Below are 20,045 nucleotides of genomic sequence, written 5' to 3'. Positions count from 1 at the left end.
CCTTTTGCCCACAGCTTCCAGGCTCTGGACCCCCCACGACCCTGAATAGTATGTAGAGGAAATAAATGTATGGATGGTATCCATGTTTCAGTAGCTTATCGAGTACAGGAAACGCAGGGCAATGTTACAGAGGAACATGGAAAGGATACCAGCCCATTAAAGGGCAAACACAAGAAGGGCAATTTAGAGCTACCAATTTAGTACATATTTCTGCACTGCAGAAAAAAAAACATGGAGAATTTAGATGCACAACAAACACATACACACACACACACCTGTACTCATACCTTTGTGGGGACCGTCCATTCATTTCTGTGGACAAAATCTTAATCCTATCAATGACAGCCGTTAACCATAAGTAACCAAACAAAATACAAGGCTTTTGATATTTTTACTTTTTTAATTTCAGTCAGATATTTTAATAAAATTGAATTTCCCCTTGTGGGGACTGAAAAAATGGTCCCCACAATGTCAAAATAAAAGGTTTTTAATCAAATTGTGGGGGCATTTTGTCCCCACAACGTAAGGTATACCTGGATCACACACACACACACACACAAACACACAGAACAGAGTTTGTGAGTCAAACTAACATATAGACTTTCATATAACAATAACATTAGCATACATATATTAATATGTTATTGTTATATGAAAGTCTATATGTTATCGTTAGTATGAATGCATGATATAAATGATATACATTATATATTTCATTTATATGTATATATAGACATACTATTTTTAACCTGCAATAATATCCATCCATTGATCCATTTTCCAACCATTTATCTTGGACAGGGCCATGGGGATGGAAGGGTGACTCATCAAGTACTGACGTGACCTTAGGGTTGAGGATTCCATTCCTCCCCTGACTCATAATTTCTGTGGGTTTACTGGGAATTCCAGTTTCCTCCCATACTTCAATGGGCTGCAGAATATGTCTGTAAACTGGCATATATGTGCACAATGGATTAGCATTCTGTTGTATTTTGTGTTTCTTGGGATAGACTCCTAGCTTGAAAAATGATGGATAGCTGGACGGATGAAGCACAAACAGGTAATAAATTAGTTCCAAAAATCGATGGTCTGGTTGAGAGGTAATTGGTCACCTAGGGGTTCACACAAATAGCCCAAAGAATATGAAGCAACGCTTTCTTGAATGAGTCCAACTGTAATAATAATAATAATAATAATAGAAAACAATTAGAAAAGTTTAAAAATTTAGAAAAAATATTGCCAGTTTTCACAGTTTCAGCCTTTCAAGGTCTGAACTTTTTGTATTATTAATTCAGGGCAGCAAAATATTTTCTATTGTACAAATCAACCCATTAATTATCATATTTGACATGTTTCAGTAATAAACCAAGAATCACACTGAGAGAAAACCTTGTTGTTCAAAAATGAAACATCAGTCTTTCATTACACACTGATTGTTAGTAATTACCGTCATGTCTTTCTTGTTCACTGACGTAACACTGACTGTGACAAAAACCTGATTAATTTATATTTCTTTTCTGTTACTCTGGTCCTAAATATCTTGAAATAATGATGATAAAAATGACACTTTCATGACTGCAATGAAATTTCGCAAGTTTTTAATGAATACCATTTCCACATTAGAAAAGATGCAAATTAAAAATCGGCATGACTTTATACTGGATTAGTAGTATTGAAGATGGGTACCATATTTTCAAAATCAACATCAAGTAATGTAATGGAGACTGTACACATAAAATATAGATCAAATGAAATCTCAAATATGCAATGTGCTAAAATGCAGATACTATTTCAGGACTCACATTTTCATAGAGGGCTTGCAGAGTTTCCAGGTCTACCACAGCGTTGTCCAGATTCAGGACAGCTGTTGGAGGGATAACATAGTTGTGAGAAGACATACCAGTAAGAAATACTAGATAAATGTATATCCATTTTACTTTTGAATGATTCGTGATATGATATGTCATGGTTATAAGAAACCATAAACTAAATCTGAATTTACTTGGACTAGTAGTTATAGAAGATGGAGGGACATCTACAAACTGAGGACAAAAAGACCCACCATGAACATGACATTTAATGCAGGTGTTTTGTTCAGTAGTATAAGCATTAAAGGATCAGAAGAGATATTAGATCTCTGAGACTCAGATTCTTTTAAAACTTTGACTTAAAAATGCTACATTATTGCTTTTAAAATATTGCTTATTGCCCCTATAAAACATTTTGTCTTCCCATTTTCCATTATTCATTTGTCCTATGCGGGGTCATAGGGGTCTGGAGGCTATGGAATAGAATAGTGATACTTTATTCATCCCTGTGGGGAAATTCTCTTTGCTTGGCTTTGTTCTCCATACAGCTGAGAGCAAGCTTGGAGGTCAGAGCAAGGGGGCAGCTTCAAGGCCAAGGACCTGTGACTGTTCTGCTGAGGCCAGGTTCACAACACCCCCTATTTTATTAAATAGAATAATAGTTGTTTTATTAGTCCACGTGGCACAAGGCAGAGAATAGCCCAGGACGGCATATTAAATATTAAAAGAATTTTTCCACAAAACATCACAGATACAAAAAAGAGGGCATTCCATTTATAAAGAGCTCAGCAAACCAGAAAATAACAATACAAAAGAAAAGGAAAGAAAATAAGTGTAATTCCTTTCGTGTCAGTATATAGATGCATATAATTGATTTTAGCCTGGACTATGTGGAACACAAGAGACTTGGAGTTTTATCAATAATGTCATTTACACACTCACAAGTACATAGAGAAATGGTGCCATGGGCTTTAATAAAATATTGTATGTGAAGAGGTCTGCTGTTTAATTCCCAATAACTGGCAAAGAAGACTGAAATGATAGCGAAAGCTAATTTATTTTTGATTACAGGATATCTTAAATTGAGTATGAAACATTGTAGGACTGCAGAGAAACATGTGCCAGAAACAAAGTATTTATATGCTAAAGTCATAAAAAGCAAGCAGACATGTTGTCTTCATGAAAATCTTCATTGAAATTAACGTGAAAGAATGATTACCCTAACAATTTACACCCAGCCCTTTTGATTCAGAGTTGTATGAACACAATATCAGAGCTACCAGTAATACTTAAAGGGATTTTGTAGAATTCAGAATGTGTAGTAATCCCCAATAACACTGACAGACTACTGATAACTTGTAATACTGGTGAATTCTTTGAGAACTTAAAAAAATGCTACTTTTTTATTGCATTTCTGTTTATAATTATGTAATGAGTGTTTCATTGAGTGCCCTGATAAGCAGCTTTAAACATAATATTCTTTGATGATTTTTGCTAGTACTGTGATATTTGCGAACCCGGGATAGTGTTTAGATTACACTTCCACATCTATGTCCCTGTCTAGGTGCAAACGTCCCTTGGGACTGTTATCATCTTCTGCACCTTCATATAAAAGCTGGGATGCTTTGTTTGCCTCCATGTGGTTGTCCAGGGTAGGAGTCCCTGCAATCCATAGAGTGGAGCAGCATGAAAGACTGCCGACCAGTGGGTGAGTTAAAATATTGCAAGGGAGAGGGTGGGGATCTAAGGGGATGGCAGCAGGGGGAGGGCAATCACGATAAAATTTGTCAAGTGGGGGGCCAGGGATAAAATTTGATGAGCGAGGGATGTATTGCATAATTTGGATGCGTGTCCGGAAGTCCGTCAGCAGGGAACCCTGATATAATCGGAAGATTTACTTTTATGTGAGTGAAACTGCACTGGACAATTTAGTGGGATGGTGAGGGGGTATATTTTCAAAGGGGGTGATTTTTGACATTTTTGCCACCAGTAGGATGGCATCCATGTGCATCCCATGACAACTTGAGCCCTGTTGACAGACCTGTCTTACACTTTGAAATCATATACTTGTCCTGGCTCTCAGGGTGACGATACACGGGCAACTTTTTGAGCAATGTTGCGGGCCAATGTTGCTCTGGCACTTTCCCATTGATATTGGGAAACATTTTTTTTTATTTGAAAAACCTTGGTAGTAGCAACTTTTCACAATCATCTAGATTCAGAGGAGCTGCCCCTTGTCTCACCTGGTTGGCAATTGCCCAGTAACATTGCCCAAAAAGTTGCCCTGTGTATCATCTCCTTTAAATTACATTTACTACTTAGTTTTCTTACACCAAAGTGAAGAAATGTGGTGTTTGATGTCCCTAAAGGTAACAGGAGCACTTACCCCGTCCTTATCTTTGCTATGTCTGCATATGTGTGCACCCCCAAACTTGGAATCAGGATTCAGCCATGTTCTATGTCTGTATTACAAATACTACTAGTCAAAGCAAAAATGGGCATACATTATAAATTGGAACCATTCAGTGAAATATTTCTGTCACAATTATCCCATTTGAAGTATAGCACACCTTTCAATGGAGACAAACACTGGAGGCTAAACATTTCATGTTCCAGAAAGAATACTTACAACTCAGAGTTAATCATCCAGACTTACAAGCAGAAGTGGAAGAAATTATTTAAAACAAAGAAAAAAACGCATCTAAATTTAAACTATGCTGTTCTTATAAAGGCTCATTGTAATAAATGTGTTTTGACTTCCAGTTGTAGTGTGAGTAGTTAAAGACACATGCAAGGTATACCAAGGTATTTCAGGTAAAGATACAGTAAGTTTATAAAATCACTGTTATGTAATAAGTTCATACATTTACACAACGTGATTTTTATGTTCTTTTCAAAGCTCTTCAGTGACTGACTTTGGAAAAAGGCTGTAAAAATATTGGTGGCCAACCAATATCTCAGCAGGGTTTAGCTCTGCATGCCTTTAGCAGCACAACAGCAGTCAGCTGCTGTTAAAGCTTTGGATATCTGGCTCACTAATCCTGGAAAGCTCTAGATGTCAGACCTTGGGAGTGAAACAGAATCATAACTATGCATGCCTAATGTTATTTCACGCAAGTAATAGACCTGAAAATCTCCTCCATAAAACCTAATGAATTGAACTGTAATGAACTGTAGCACTTGTGTCTCAGTCTGAGTACAATGTGTACTTCTATAAATTATGACATTTTCATGGAAACTTTCAACTACAGATCCTGAAGTTCCTTGTAATATGCAATTGGATCATCTCATTAACCATCAGTATAAGTATATAGGTTTGCACCCATTTTGACACATCAGTACTGTTTATAGCCTAAAAGAATGAAAGAATTAGATGGCGCGTGGGAAATAGGGTTATTTACATTAAAAATGCACACAATCTCGTAGTTTTCCCCAGACTGCTTTTTACTTTAGCCTGGTAACTGCCGTATTTCAGTAGAGCTCCATTCTGCACAAGCACACGGTTCTTGTTATTAGCTCAGAGTCAAACATTCTACTGAGAGAAAGGACCATAACATTGTTTTCAGATTTCTGTCTACAACTTAACAGAGCTCCATCTGCCAGCTTCCATAATAATAAAATCACCCCTTGGCACCAGCGCCTCTCTCTAAAACTACAACTGAGAATGTTTGAGAAAGCTTCATGAAAACTCAATACTTTGTAGCTTGAGTCCATTTTAAACAACATTTGGAGTAACTATGGAAATGCAATTAGAGAAAATGAAACCATAATCATTTTTTGTTTGCAAGTTACTCAGAACAATGCAAAAAGATTATTGTCATTAAGCCTTACATGCCAAGCTTGTTTCAGCAGATGTGCCCCATTGTAGTACGAAAATAGATTGGTGGAAATTATTTCTCAGTGTTGCTGGTTATTCCCAGCAACAATATGGTATGCACTGTTTACATAATTTGCATATTGATACATTTAATAGCAACAACTACAGCATATTCTCTTTAGAAAATTTCCCCAGTGATGACACCGCAATAATACCCTAATTTTAATCAGAAAAATGTAAATGTGAGAAATCGGTGAAGGCTATTTATATAATTTCAAAACAATTTTGAACCTATACACAGAAGTACCAGATCAACATAAACACATTGGGATCTCTAGTTTAGACAGACAGACAGACAGACAGACAGACATAGAAATTTCTGTATAACAACTAAGCAGGTTCTAAAAGTCATGTTGCCAGCACCATATTATAACTGTAATATAAACATTGTAAATTTCTCAAGAATTCGTTTAATGAAACCTAAGCCATAGCAGATGTGTGCAGTGTTCTGGTTGCACTGTGTCAATATGCATTATATTATTATTATCATTAGTGGTACCACAGAAACATTTATCACAAAATTACTGATGTCAGACATTTGGGGTTTGCATTTTAATACACAGTATAAGCTATCTAAACTATACAAAAATAAAATAAATTTAAAAAACAACCCAGTTTTATGCCAAAATATCAGTTCTTTACAAGAAAAATATAATAGAATAGATTTGAACTTGTTAGTTTGAAACTGAAATCGTTAATGATTTTTCACTTAGGGGAACCTGCATAAAATCCGAAATGGGTTAAAAATGCTACATTTGTCATGTAATAATGTTAGAAAATTAGCATAAAGAAATTAGTTGACCTGGAATTAGAAGATTGCCATAGATATGTTCGTGCTGAAATTTCTAACAGTAATATTTTCATTCCTAGAACATAAAAAAAATATCAAAAACAAACAAACGAAAAGGCAAACTAACACAGAATCACAGGCTCTTTCATGATATATTGTGAGCTCATAGTATTAGAAGCAAAAATATAGCATGTGATAATGTATGAACTCAGCATAAAAGTGTATGGGAAATACACTTTGGAAGATAATTCTTAAGAAATACACCCCTTGCTGGGCACTGCAATCATATATTAGTTATTGATTAATGGTGGAATCTCTCTGGATAGTTTTGCTGCAGTGTCAGTTTTTTTTTCTTCTTCAGAGTTTGCTGAGTAGAAGCAACAGTGTTAATACTGTGGCCATGCACAGCTAAAGCAGCAGCATGATCCAGTGTGAGATTTAGGATCAAATAAAAGGTGGATCCTCAGCAGAGCCTCCTGAAACGTGACTGGGAGGAGAGATGTCTTTTCCATGAGTGCCACCCATATAAATGCTGGAGGAGACCCATTACTCACCGTGCCGGATGTCCTTCATGTCCAGGTGAAGGCTGGACATTAGAATCCCCACTGCTTGAGAACGCTTATTATTCAGTAATTTCACCACCTGGAAAATAATAGGAAGCAGTAACAATCAGGTTACAATCTTCTAATTTCCATTTTATATATGTTTCATTTTGGCTCATATGTTTGAATAAAGATTTGTTTTTCCTTCTGAAAAGGTCTGGACTCTGAGCCTTTTAAAAAATAATTAACAGATAAATTAATACAGTAAGTCAATAAATGAATGAACTAGTGAATGAACAAACAAATAACTGAAGAGTGATAGAAGACTTTTTTATCTACTTGTCCAAAGGGGCATAAAATGCATTTACAATGCAGTGGTAAGAAAGTGCTACTACTACTACTATTATTATTATTATTTATATTATTATTATTATTATTATTATGTACAAAATGTCTCATTTCTCCATAAAATGCAGAAGAGAGATTTCTACTCACATTCTTATTTGAGAAAAATAGTAACAATGAGATACAATATTTCTTGATATTCACAGTCTCTGTTTTGTATAACCATGTAAAATTAACATCACATAAATTTTTTTACATATCATTAAATTTTAACTCAATGTTCTTGGAACTGTCAGTCATCTGATGATGTTGTTGTACAAAGTTCCGCAGCCACTGCTGATATCTAGCTTCGCAGTCCGGGGACGACTGTATCTCCTCACCACAGGAGTCTAGCAACAGTAGTCTTACTGAATTCAAATCTGGCTGCTCTGATCTTATTTTGTCTTATTTTTGTCTGTGGTTCCCATATCTCCAATATGCTTTGTTGTAACACTTAGCTCCAGTTTGTATATAGCCAGACCACCCAAGCCCACCAAGACTGCCGTTCCTTGACATAAACATTTTCACATCACTTTCTCATCCCTCTTGGCCACCCTTCATTGGCTACCAGTGGAAGTCTGGGTTATGAAGAAAACCATGCTATCCAGCTGCCAATAGAACAGCTGGAATCACATCTGGCTGCCAGTAAAAATGTTTGTTTTTTGAGTGGGTATGCTTAAGAAAAGCCCATAAACCTTAAATTCTTAGTGTAGCTTGAAAAAATCAAAGAAAGCCCTTAGGTGCAATTACAGAATACTTCCAGTGTTTTCCCACATTTTTGTGATGTTGTGATAAAAATGTAATTTATGAAAATAACTTTTAGGATGTGTCCAGATCAATCCTTATTCCTCCTTAGCATCTGCTGAATCTACAGTACTATCAGTTTTGAATGGTAAAAACAAATGTACTCAGTTTGAATTCAAAGAATTCTACAGGAAAGAAAATGCCTGATGAAAGCTTTTGCACTTGCCTGAATCAGCAGTGCATTACAATAATTCTTTGAAATTTTCACATAGAAGACAGAACAATCAGAGCGACTGATCAAAAATGGAATAAAAGACAATGCTGAAAGGTGAAAGGTTTTTCTTATGGCTTATAAGGTCCTACAAACTATGAAATAATTACTAAACAAAACCAAGTCCGAAATTTACACAGCTCACATAGATAACATATTTTAGCATCAGAACTTGTCAGAAATAAAAAAATATGTTTCTCGTTGACCAACAGTAAATCTGAAATCATGTGATGTCTGTTTTCAGGTTTGTATAAGTTTGGCAGCATCCTGCCCCCTAAACACAAAGAAGAGTGTTATCTTGACATTTCCATGACTTCATATTTTGGCACAGCGGGCAAATCCAGTACAGCCCATACAACTTAGACCTACAAACCAGTGACATTTGTACTCCCATCACTGACAGTTTTTCTTATAAAATATTTTGGACGATGTAATGAAATATGTAATAACGTAAAAAAGATGCCACTGGATTTTTTTTATCTGGGATATTATGTATCGATCTGTGCAGAGGTACTGTGCACTCATTCTAAAGTTGCTTAGGAGCTTCATAAAATGAAACCTTACATTTGAACCATATAAAAATCTTATTGCTTTATTTTCAATCAAAGCTGTAAACTTTCTTCGCTCCTGGTTCCAGGTTATTCGACTTACAAAAAAATTAGTCCTGCCCAAACTTTAGCTTAACACAGAGGTCACAATATACAAAGACAGTTAATATATGGGTAAGAGATTTTGTGTTAATGGGTACATCTGTTTAGCTATGCAGCAGAGTTTGACATAACATTTGCAAGTCAGGGTCATTTTCAGACTTAATTTAGACTACTCACTCTTTACATTGGATTAGAAAAAACCCTTTTGATTAATAAATATCAGTAATATTGCTATACTGATAAATGAGATGCCTACTGTAAGTACCTACATATGAGAATGAACTTGTAGGCACCCAGTAATAAAACGATGAGGATAGGGATGCTAAATCAGTCCCCTTAGATAAACGATACATAACTAATAAAGTATTACAAAGAGGGTGCACTTACTAAGAAAAAAGTATCTGCAATTTGTTCATCTTAAAATATCTTAAAATGAATAGCAGCAACAAAAGTAAAGAATATATTTGTAGTACGAGTTAATCCCCTAACCATTAGCTGTCCGATGCTCAATATACTGCCCCATGCACCTTGAAATGCATCTTAAAACTTCGAAAACTTGACACAGATTAGAAATGTTTATATCTAAGTTACAGTTTGTTACCCCGTTCCTTTCATCACTACCATCTTCCTAAGATACACAAGATCAGCATGATGTACTGGTTGGACAGTTCAGTCATTACAGGCCACATCAGCCACATGCTTCCCACCTTGAGCACATGCCAAACCGCAGTTCACCCACTGCATGAGAGACTCCTTGCTTTATTGCTCCCAGCAGAAACACGGCTAAAACTCATTCCGTGTATCACAGCCTTATGTGATGCACAATGGATGGGTAGAAGCAAACAAGGTCAGGATGGAAATGTAAAATGATCAATGTATACTGCCATTGGAGTGGCGGAATGGGACTTCAGCACAGTTGAAGAAAAATCGAACAGACATAATTGTTTCCAAGCTTGGAATGTTTATAGTTTCCATTAGAAAGCTGTGTAAACCTCAAAGGCATTCCATATGCTGCTGTCAGGTCGGGTAATTGTCATTTTCCTTTTACATATCATTCAGCATATGTCATCTGCTGATTCTAAAAAAAATAGACTTATTTTAGACTTATCCAAGACATTTTTGGATATATTCCTTCATCTTGCAGCCGCTTATTCTGGTCAGAGTCACTGGGGGCCTACGGCCTATCCCAGGCAGCACGGGACACACTGCAGGGGACACTGCAGGGCACACTGCATGGCCTGTCAGTCCACTGCAGGACACATACGCAATTATAACACTATAGCTAATTTAATTTAATGTGAAATATTTGACTCTGTGCAATATTTAACTATGCAATATTTTGACTCGGTGCAAATTTTAACTTTGAGCACTATTTACTTTGCACGAGATTTACCTCTGTGCTGAATAGTAGTCTCCGTGTAGTTCTGTGTTATATTGTGTGTATTGTGTGTAGCCTGTAGTATTTTTGTTTGTTTTGCACATTGAGCCAGGAGAAACGCAATTTCGTTCTACCATGCACTCTCAAACTGTGTGGTCCGAATGACTATAAAGTTTACTTAGACTTTGACTAATGATGAAGCACAAACAACATTCAGCCGCATGCTAATATCTTTTAATATGTTACTCTACAGTATATGGTAAAACTGCTAAAATAATTATGCACGTTAAATGAAAGACTGTGATTAAAAGGTTTTGGTCATTACAATGGCTTACCTGTTTAGACTTTGATTTAGTGATCGTATCTGACAATGGCTTTTTCTTTTCTTTCACAGCAGATTTTGAAAATAGATTGACAAATTCGTCAAAGTCCACTGATAGCTCCTCTATATTTTCCCACACCAATGATCCATTCGATTCTCTTTGAAAATAATAAGATAAAGACCCAACATCAATGCACGATTTTGCATGCAAATATAATATGAATCAATTATAGGCTAATGGATAAAATACTGATAAAGTGCACTGCATAATACCTTAATGACATATTCATTAGGTATATCTAATATATAAAATGTTTATAAATCATCAATTTCATTTATTGTACCAGTTTAATGTGCTAATGTAAAAACTGTACATATCAAACATTTAGAAATATTGTTTCAAACAGCTAAATACATTGTCTCCATTTGTCATATAATTGTACAATTCTTCTTATATTTGTAATAAATAATTGTATGATTAAGGGTATTATAACTGTATTAAAGAAAAATTAACCCCCGAAAGTATGGTGAAATGACATATTAAAATATTAAATAAAAACATGCAATGAAATTACCTTTTAGCATGCAATTGTATCCTGTTCCAGTATAAGGGTTTCATGGGGCGTGGTGGTTCAATCACTGCTTTTTCTTGTGCCAATCCAGGGACACAGTCCTTTGGAAAAGGGGGTGGAAGAGAACCAAGGCCACCACGATCTGGTTGAAGTGGCGGTGGTGGTGGTGGTCCTACACCAGGAAGTGGCGGTGGGGGTGGAGGTCCTGCACCAGGAAGTGGCGGAGGGGGTGGTGGTCCTACACCAGGAAGTGGCGGTGGGGGTGGAGGTCCTACACCAGGAAGTGGCGGAGGGGGTGGAGGTCCTACACCAGGAAGTGGCGGAGGGGGTGGAGGTCCTACACCAGGAAGTGGTGGTGGGGGTGGAGGTCCCTCTCCAGGAAGTGAGGTTGAGAGTAGAGGTCCCACATCAGGAAGTGGTGGTGGGGGTGGAGGTCCTACACCAGGAAGTGGCGGTGGGGGTGGAGGTCCTACACCAGGAAGTGGCGGAGGGGGTGGAGGTCCCTCTCCAGGAAGTGAGGTTGAGAGTAGAGGTCCCACATCAGGAAGTGGTGGTGGGGGTGGAGGTCCTATTACAGGAAGTAGTGGCAGGGGTTGGAGTTCCATTCCAGATTGTGATACGTGAAGTGGAGGTGAGGGTTGAAGGTCTGCTTCGGGTAGTGGTGATGGGGGATCTGTGACAGAAAGGACAGGTGATGACAGAGGTCCCATGCCAGTCAGTGGAGGTGGCAGTGGAAGACCAGAGTCTGGTTCGGCTTGGGGTGTGGGAGCAAGAGGTCCATGGCCCGGGAATGCTATAGGAAGAGATGAGGGCATAAATACTTCTGGCAGTGGAGGTTGAGGAGGAGGTAGCGGTTGTGATTTAACGACAGGAGAAATGGGAAGAGGTAAAGGAGTCAGTGGCTGAATCCCAGTCTGCTTCTCCCCGCATCTACAGACAAATTCTTGCCCTGACTGGAGAGGTGATGTTACTGAGTAATCCTGTGGAGGACTGACCAGTGACAGGGAGGAGGACACATCAACTAATGCAGACATTTTGCTATCTACTTCTGCTGATGTCTGCACTGATTTGCCCTCTGAGCTCCTGTCCTCAGTCGGTTGATCTGCATCAGAGATATCATTCAATTTTGTTGCACTATTGACATACTCTTTGCACTGTGAGTCATTGTTTCTTTCCAGCTCTGCTATTTTGGTCCTCAGGTTCTTAATAGTCTTCTGTAGCTGCCGAATCTCACTTTCATGCTCTTCTTTCATTATAAATATTTTTTCCTATAGACAGAAAAGAAGAAAAAATATACAAATTGTTGTCTTAGGCTTCACAGCATCTGCAGTATCTAATAATTAATATTTGCATGAAAGGAATATCATTGCCATAATATATCAGCCAGTAAAGTTACGAAATCCAGCAAAGTTATGAGTGTTTCATTCAGCACAAAATAATTACAGTGTAAATGAATGAAAAACTGAGCTGATGGTTAACTGATTCAAAGCTAAGTTTCTAAGTTAGGGTTCATAGAGACAAGTCTAGACCTCTATGACTTATCCCAGGCTCCTTGCATGAAAACCAAAATCCCTATGCTAAAATAACTATACATCTAAATCACGGTTCTCAAACTCCAGTCCTGGGGGGCCGGAACCCTACACAGTTTTTGGTTCACCCTCATTTAACACACCTGATTCAACTCCTTGTGCTAATTACCACACAGCTCTTGAGCTGAATCATTTGTGGTGGAACAGGGAAAGAACTAAGCTACACAGGGCTCCGGCCCTCCAGGACTGGAGTTTGAGACCCCTGAACTAAAGCTTTAAAACAACCATACCATGAAAGTAGCAGCGAAAGTTAAACTTAATTACAAGTAGTGAGCCAATGTGTCAAATTGTGACATCCAAAATAAATAATATTTTCAGGAATCATGCAAGATGCTTATGTAACAACACAATACCTATTTGGTTTTTGGGCCTGGCAGTTTTAAATGCAGTATTTTAAATACTGTAAGTTGTTATGACACTGCCACCTACTGGCAGATTAATAAACATTTCTCTAAGTGTAGACTCTATGAATTGATTTATCCTCCCATGATATGATGATGGTAGCAGCAGCGTGGTAAATAAAAGCTTTTATTTATTTAGCAAATGCTTTTGTTCAAAGTTACGTGCATGTAAAAGATAAGTCAGTGATATTGGCCCAACAATAACATCACACCAGCGACCTTCTGATCACACAGTCGTAACTCCCAGAGCCACACACTGCTTCTTTTCCAGAATGATAGAGGAAATCTGTTCATGCAAAGAACCAATACTGCCTTCAACCCAGAAACCTGAACTGGGCAACTGTGAGCTATACGACCATCATTTTTTTAATTTTATTTTAGTGTTTCTGTTTTTAGCTATAGAGGCAGAATTTTAGAAATCCTTTCTTTCTTTGTGAAGCAGTGCAATATAGTTTAATGAAATTTTACCTAATATTTTTATATTTGACTGATATCTTATCCAGGGTGTACCCCAGCCTTTTGCCAGCGAGAGGATTCAGGACCATTCACAACTCTGAGCAGGACAAGCGTGTGCAAGATGGATGACTGGATAGAGTTTCATATTGGCTTATAATCTGAAATGGATAATTCCAGTGATATAGAGGCTTTTAAAAATTGAAATTACCTTCTGTTTAAAACAAAGATGCAACAGACTGCATGAGAGCACTAAAGCATTTGTTTTGAAATTTTAAAGCCAAGAAAGGGAATACAGACGCTCCTATACTTACGAATGAGATACGTTCTGAATGACTGTTCGTAATTTGAAATGTTCCAAAGTCGTTATTCAACATCATTTTAAGGGTATACACAAGTACGAAGAGCTAGGATGCTGGGAGTACGCACGCTATGCTGCTGGGAGTACGCACGATATGCTGCTGGGAGTACGCACGCTACGCTGCTGCGCGGCGGGAAGAGCAGGCAGAAGTCGTACTAGGCGGAATCGGTACGCATAAAAAAAAATGATGTTGCAGACAGGAAACGGGAGCCCAACAAACACAATTTGGACTTACAGTCCTCTTCGCTCGTATGTCTGAAAGTTCGTAAGTTGAAAGTTCGTAAGAAGAGGAGTGTCTGTATAGATAAATAATTTCAAAAAGAACCTAGAAAATGCCGTACTTGCACACTCCCCATTCATAGTACATCAGGGTTGTCATCTTCACCTGTTACAATTCAAATTATTGATCTTACTCTCCATGAGAACAAGTTTGGCTATGAATGGAAGCCACCTGTTGCAGCGCCCAGGGAGCTGGAGGTTAAGGGCCTTGGTCAGGGACCCACAGATGTGCAAAGGCTAGACATGAACCGGTGACTTTCTGACCACAGGCACAGAGGCTTAACCCACTGAGTCGTACGTTGCCCCCAAAGTGTCACCCCAGCACCTTCTCGTGACACGTCAGACCTGCGGCTTATGTCTCACATCATCCTGCAGCTTCCCCATTCCAGATGTTCCAGATGGCATCACCTCATGCCCTACAATAAAAAAATAAAAGCAAGACCAAGAAAATCATTTATCAAAAAATTATTTTAACATTCAAACAAAAAAGTTAACCACTCACACAAATTGAAGTTATACCAACTAAAAAAAACTCAGACACAAACTCTGCACTTAGGGACTACAGTAGTATAAACTCTGAAGTTGATATTATTTGTTTTATTAGTTTGTATTTTGCATTCCAGTGTGGACATAGTACAGTTTTACTTTTCATGAGTCCAAATATTAATAGGACAAATAACTAAAACAGAAAGTCTTTATCATTAATGCAATTAAGGTGTCAGTAATTAAAAGAACTTTAAAATAGACTCTGTTTTGTTGTGCTTTGTTGACCCGCAAATAAAACAGTTTTTCCCCTCAAAATACGTCGGAAAAAGTGTTTTCGTCTTCTATTCAGGGTCTAGACAAAAAAAGGTAATAGACACTACGTTTTGTAACAATTTACCGTAATATATAGATTTACCGTAATATAGATTTGCCGTAATATAGATTTGCCGTAAGATTTCTTAAGTGAGCGTGAGAGTCTGAAAGTGAGTGTCACGCCAGATGCGTGAGAGTTGGTGACCCTGTCAATGCGTGTCTTTAGCGTGTATCCCTGAGTGTCGTCTTAATTGCTGGCTTTCCTGGCTGTGCCACGGCTGGTATTGAACTGATAGTGTCTGTTAATAAAGATAGTAACATTTATTTTAAAAGATCTGTCATATAATTTATTAATATGGATCAACCTTTCTCTGCAATAGGGCTGCTGCATCTAAAACATTCTGCGCCCTGAAGGGGTGTGTAGTTTGTATTATTCATAATCCCCCCCCCCCCCTTTTTTTAATGTCTGTTGTTTAATACACTTAATCCGATTGCCTGTGGTTGCTTTTGAAGCTGTGGTTGCTTGTTAGCTTAGTATATGTTCTTGTCAAATTATTTTTCTTTATAACGGTAAGATTTGGTATTCCAAAAACGTTTTTTGTTTTATTTTATTTTTTTTTAAATAGTTGTCAAAAGGAGGGGGTGGTATAACTGAAGTAGATAGCAGTATAGCGTTAATGTTCTGACTGAACCTTAATCACCTTAATCACTTATGTGTATGCCAAAAAGGTTTCTTCTTCTTTTTAAGGAAATGGTAAATTAACATGTTATCACTTCATTTAAAGATAACCTAAAACTCCACAGTACAGGCTACAATAGGTCAGGATGCTGTTTTTAGAACATTGCCTTGTGTCCAGCAGATGTTTTGCTGCAGACACCCCCATACCTGTCTTGGGGTGCTTCTCTGCTAGCCCCCTCCTCGCCCCATCTGCCGTAGATGGGGAACATGGACCCTGAATGCGTCCTTCAGGGGGCTCACAGCAGAGAGGGTGCCGGCTGACAGCTGTCCAGCTGTACAACCTGTCTTTCTATAATGAAATAAAGGGGAACTAATCTGTTAATATTTATAAGCAGCATAAATATAGCAATGCAGCATAATGCATTTTTAAAGAGCTGACCATTCAATAAAGACTAGCACACAAAATAGAACCTGAATTCATTTTGCCATTTGCTCATCCTCCGCAGGGTCACAGAGAGACTATAGCCTATCCCTGGCTACACAATACATAGTACTTCTTGGACAGGATTTCAGTGTATCACTGGGAATACGCATCGAGGGGAATCGCGACATGTGTGGCACTGCCGGTTAGGGCTCTGTGCCTATGATCAGAAGATCATCAGTACAAATGCTACGGTCAGCAGCGTGACATCACCACTGGGCCCTTGAGTAAAGCTTTTAACTCCAACGACCGGCTGGTCCTGCTTTCTCAATTATATGTTGCTTTGGATAAAGTCTAAATATGGCTGCTAAATAAATAAACATCATCTGCCACTGTAATCATTCCAAACCAAAGCAAATAACTGACTACAGCTAAAAATTCTACATCAATCCCCTCTAAGGCACTAAAATCATTGACATTGACTGAAGGTAGCATGGTAGCGAGGAGCTTACACCTATTTCCTCTGTCTCAGCCTTGACAAGCCTTAACAGCTTCACACTGAGCATTGAGCTACATCTGAATGGGTCTTACATTGAACTTGGGCTTGATGGGGGAGGTGCTTTCTCCATCCTCGTTATAGAAGTCAGTGACGGGCAGCAGGAGTCCCTTAGCTAGGAGCTGTGAGCAGAAATCCTCTGCTTCCTCAGTTGGATCATCTCCTCTGACTCTAAAGAACTTCTCCAGCAGGGTGTGGCCTAACAGACAGAGAGAACTACAGTGTGTAATTTCATGGTAAATCCACAATCATCTAAGAACGCTACATTATACAAAGACTGTATAATGTCTTATTACGATATCATACTTTATCTTCAGTTGTAAACGTGTTTGGTAAGAATATGTAGTTACTGATACATTTATCGTATTTAGGTCATATTTAGCTCATACGTCACTTGTAACAGGGTGATGAGGTGGCTCAGTCAGAAACACTATAGACTCAAACTTCCAGGGGTTTAATTCCCAAGCCTAAAGTCTAAGACCATGTGAGTGTGATGTGAATGTGTGCCCTTAGTGTGTTATTGTGTGGAGTATGGTGGAGTAAAAGACCATCAAGGGTGTCCCTTGCTTAGTGCATTCTGGGATTGCCCACAACCCTACTCTGGATAAGCAGTGTGCATAAATACTTTGGGGAAAGCAAATCCCCAATTTGCTTCCATTTAGGTTCCAATATAACCTAAGAAGAATGAGACTTGGAAAAATCACGTGCGCTATTATTATGTTCCATTGTTAGTACTCTGCAGATGAGCTCCACGGGCATGGAGTATTTAACAAGTATATTCAATTTCAAAACCAACAAATGAACAAAAAACAAACAAAGCAAGCAAGCAAACAAACAAACAAAATAAAGATGCTCCTGCATGGTTTGATTTGTGATGTTTTAAAGATGTGTGATGTTTTTATTTGCTTTTTATCTGCTTTTAAAATGTGTTTTAATCCGTATTCATTTACCAAAAAATGGCCAACACAAATATTACAGACAGACAGATAAAGCTTATTGGTAAATTTTTGAGAATCCAAAATATTACTTGTAGGGATGGGGAATTTTATTGGGTACATTTCATAAACTTTAGGAATTTACTTACCAGAGAAGACATTATGAAAACTGCAGGGGGAGGAGTATACACAGGGTGAATTTTCTCCTAATAGCTGGCTACCGTGTCGAAGCCTGCCCTCAGACTTTCCATAACTTGGGTAGTCAGCTTTCCTTGGTTGGTTTTTGTTCAGCTTCTCAGTCCAGTCTATGGAGTAACCAATTAGGCCAGCTATGCTGCAAGATCTTTGCTTCCTTGCCCTTTGCTTCTCTGTCTGCTGGTAGAGCTCCACCTGCTGGTTAGCCATGGGACTGTGGGATGAAGAAGGTGCAGCTGACTGATTTAATGAGCTCAGTTGCCTAGTAGTGGTCTTTACATAGGACAGGTGAATGGGAGGATATGGCTTGATAGATGAGATGGACACAAAAGGTAAAGAAGACCTCTTCTGACAATTCTGCATGGGTCCACTGCAGATAAATTGTCTGCTTCCTCTCCTATTTGCTGAATCATCCAGACCTGTATTGTTGATAGATTCCATTGATTCTGAAATCATTTCATTATCATTATCTGATGGCTCTTCCACACTTTCAAAAGACTTTTTGAGATTGTTTTCACTGACTGTTGCGGTGATTGTATTTTTAGATCTACTGTCAATCTGTACCATTGGGAGCTGACAGTTCAATAGTCCATGTTCCTCTGTCGCGGAGCCAGAATAAAGTTTAATATCTGATTTGTTCAACTTCTGATTTAGGTCTTCTTCAGGGCTAATTGATTTGTATTCCTGATTGGTGTTGGTCAGTGAAAGAATGGCATCCTTTGCTGGGTATTCCTCTTGGCTAAAGTTCTCTTCCAGAACTAACAGCTGCTCAGTTATTTGGAGTTCAGTTTGGTGCATGGGTTTGTCGTCAGTTGCTGACTTAATGTCCCCCTGCTGTGGATGAATCACCTGCTGGACGTTTGACAGCAAATTCTCTGGTTCAGCAGCTGAGTGGAAACTGTTGATATCAGTGTCGGAGCCAGAACTTGCTATCTGCTCATCCGGGGTCTCCAGACCTGACTTGCGGCTCTCGGCTGTGGAGTGAAAATGCTCCTCAGCATCTGACAGCCCCAGTTCATCTGCAGAAATGCTGATGTTAGGTGTTTCTGTCTTGATTGTCAGATTTTTATCATGACCAGCTTGGGTATGTAGAGCATCATCCTTTGATGCCCCTGAGGAATCTTTAGCCTTGGCCCGACTCTTTACTTTGTGGACGCTTGAAAACACAGAGGGCTTAGAATCCGGCTTGGCTTTCTCATTATTCTTCTGTGATTTCCTGCTCTGAGATGCTTTCTTTGCACTCTCTGTATCCTTGCCCCCCGCTCCTCTTTCGTTACCGTCAGTCCTGCGATCCGTGTCTCCTGTGGATCTTTTCCACTTCCCATTCTGGCTCCCCATGTTTTTCAGCAGAAGCACTTCCTTAGCATTGAGGCCATGCTGCTCGACGGCACTGTGTGCTCTGCCTCTGAGCGCAACCCTGCTCAGCGACCCCGGCTTTCCGGTACTTTCCGGTGATGAGACAGCTGCTGATGCAAGAGAAGTGGACACCGCCTCTGGCTCTCCCCTGTCTGCCAGCTCGGCCGCACTGCATAATGTGGTACTGGCAGAGCGTCGTACTGGGACTCGCTCCAGGCAGACTTCCTTCTCGGTTGATTCTTCCCACTGATGCTGGGTCTTGCCCAGGCCTGCCACACGGTAATATCTCCCATCTTTGAAAGTGCTTCTGAAAAAGCTCTCTTTCAGTAAAGGGAGTTGGATTTCTTTGGTCTGAATGGTGTGCATTTTGAGCCCTTAGCTTTTATCCGAGTATGGAGCTATCAAAGGACCTGAAAGTCAGACAGAATGAGACACTGGAATATTTAGAAAGTGCTGAAACTTATATAATTTAATGAATAAGAAACTTTGAATAATATTTCACAATAGAATATGTAAACAGAATAAAGAAGTATCCGTGCATTAAAAACAGAGAATCAGATACAAAATATATGAACATATTTATGGAGATATTTTGATAAGGAGGCATTTTTTGCTCGTATTTATACAATTGTGACGTCACATAGGAAAACTGTTTCTAAATATGGTTAATTAGCCTAAAGGTAA

The 20,045-nt window shown here is 38.7% G+C and overlaps 1 protein-coding gene across 2 annotated transcripts in view; it reads right to left on the bottom strand.

Annotated features, from left to right (window-relative positions):
• Window positions 1-19,825, bottom strand: part of LOC111859633 (formin-2-like) — a 38,993-nt gene extending 19,168 nt beyond the window's left edge. The window contains exons 1-8 of one of the 2 annotated variants that reach the window (XM_072709590.1): window positions 17,960-19,825; window positions 16,911-17,074; window positions 16,106-16,247; window positions 14,767-14,837; window positions 11,342-12,606; window positions 10,780-10,924; window positions 7,030-7,117; window positions 1,803-1,864 (exon numbers count right to left, since the gene is read on the bottom strand). In XM_072709590.1, the coding sequence (XP_072565691.1) occupies window positions 1,803-1,864; window positions 7,030-7,117; window positions 10,780-10,924; window positions 11,342-12,606; window positions 14,767-14,837; window positions 16,106-16,247; window positions 16,911-17,074; window positions 17,960-19,727 (3,705 nt within the window). In that variant the 5' untranslated portion in view covers window positions 19,728-19,825. The remainder of the gene's footprint in view (window positions 1-1,802; window positions 1,865-7,029; window positions 7,118-10,779; window positions 10,925-11,341; window positions 12,607-14,766; window positions 14,838-16,105; window positions 16,248-16,910; window positions 17,075-17,959) is intronic. The other variant, XM_072709589.1, reaches the window with a different exon arrangement.
• Window positions 19,826-20,045: the final 220 nt, after the last annotated feature.

Source organism: Paramormyrops kingsleyae, chromosome 3 (genome assembly GCF_048594095.1).
Source record: "Paramormyrops kingsleyae isolate MSU_618 chromosome 3, PKINGS_0.4, whole genome shotgun sequence".
Taxonomy (NCBI): Eukaryota; Metazoa; Chordata; class Actinopteri; order Osteoglossiformes; family Mormyridae; genus Paramormyrops; species Paramormyrops kingsleyae.
The sequence above is the reverse complement of the archived record's forward strand: the minus strand, read 5'-3'. Positions and strand labels throughout refer to the sequence as shown.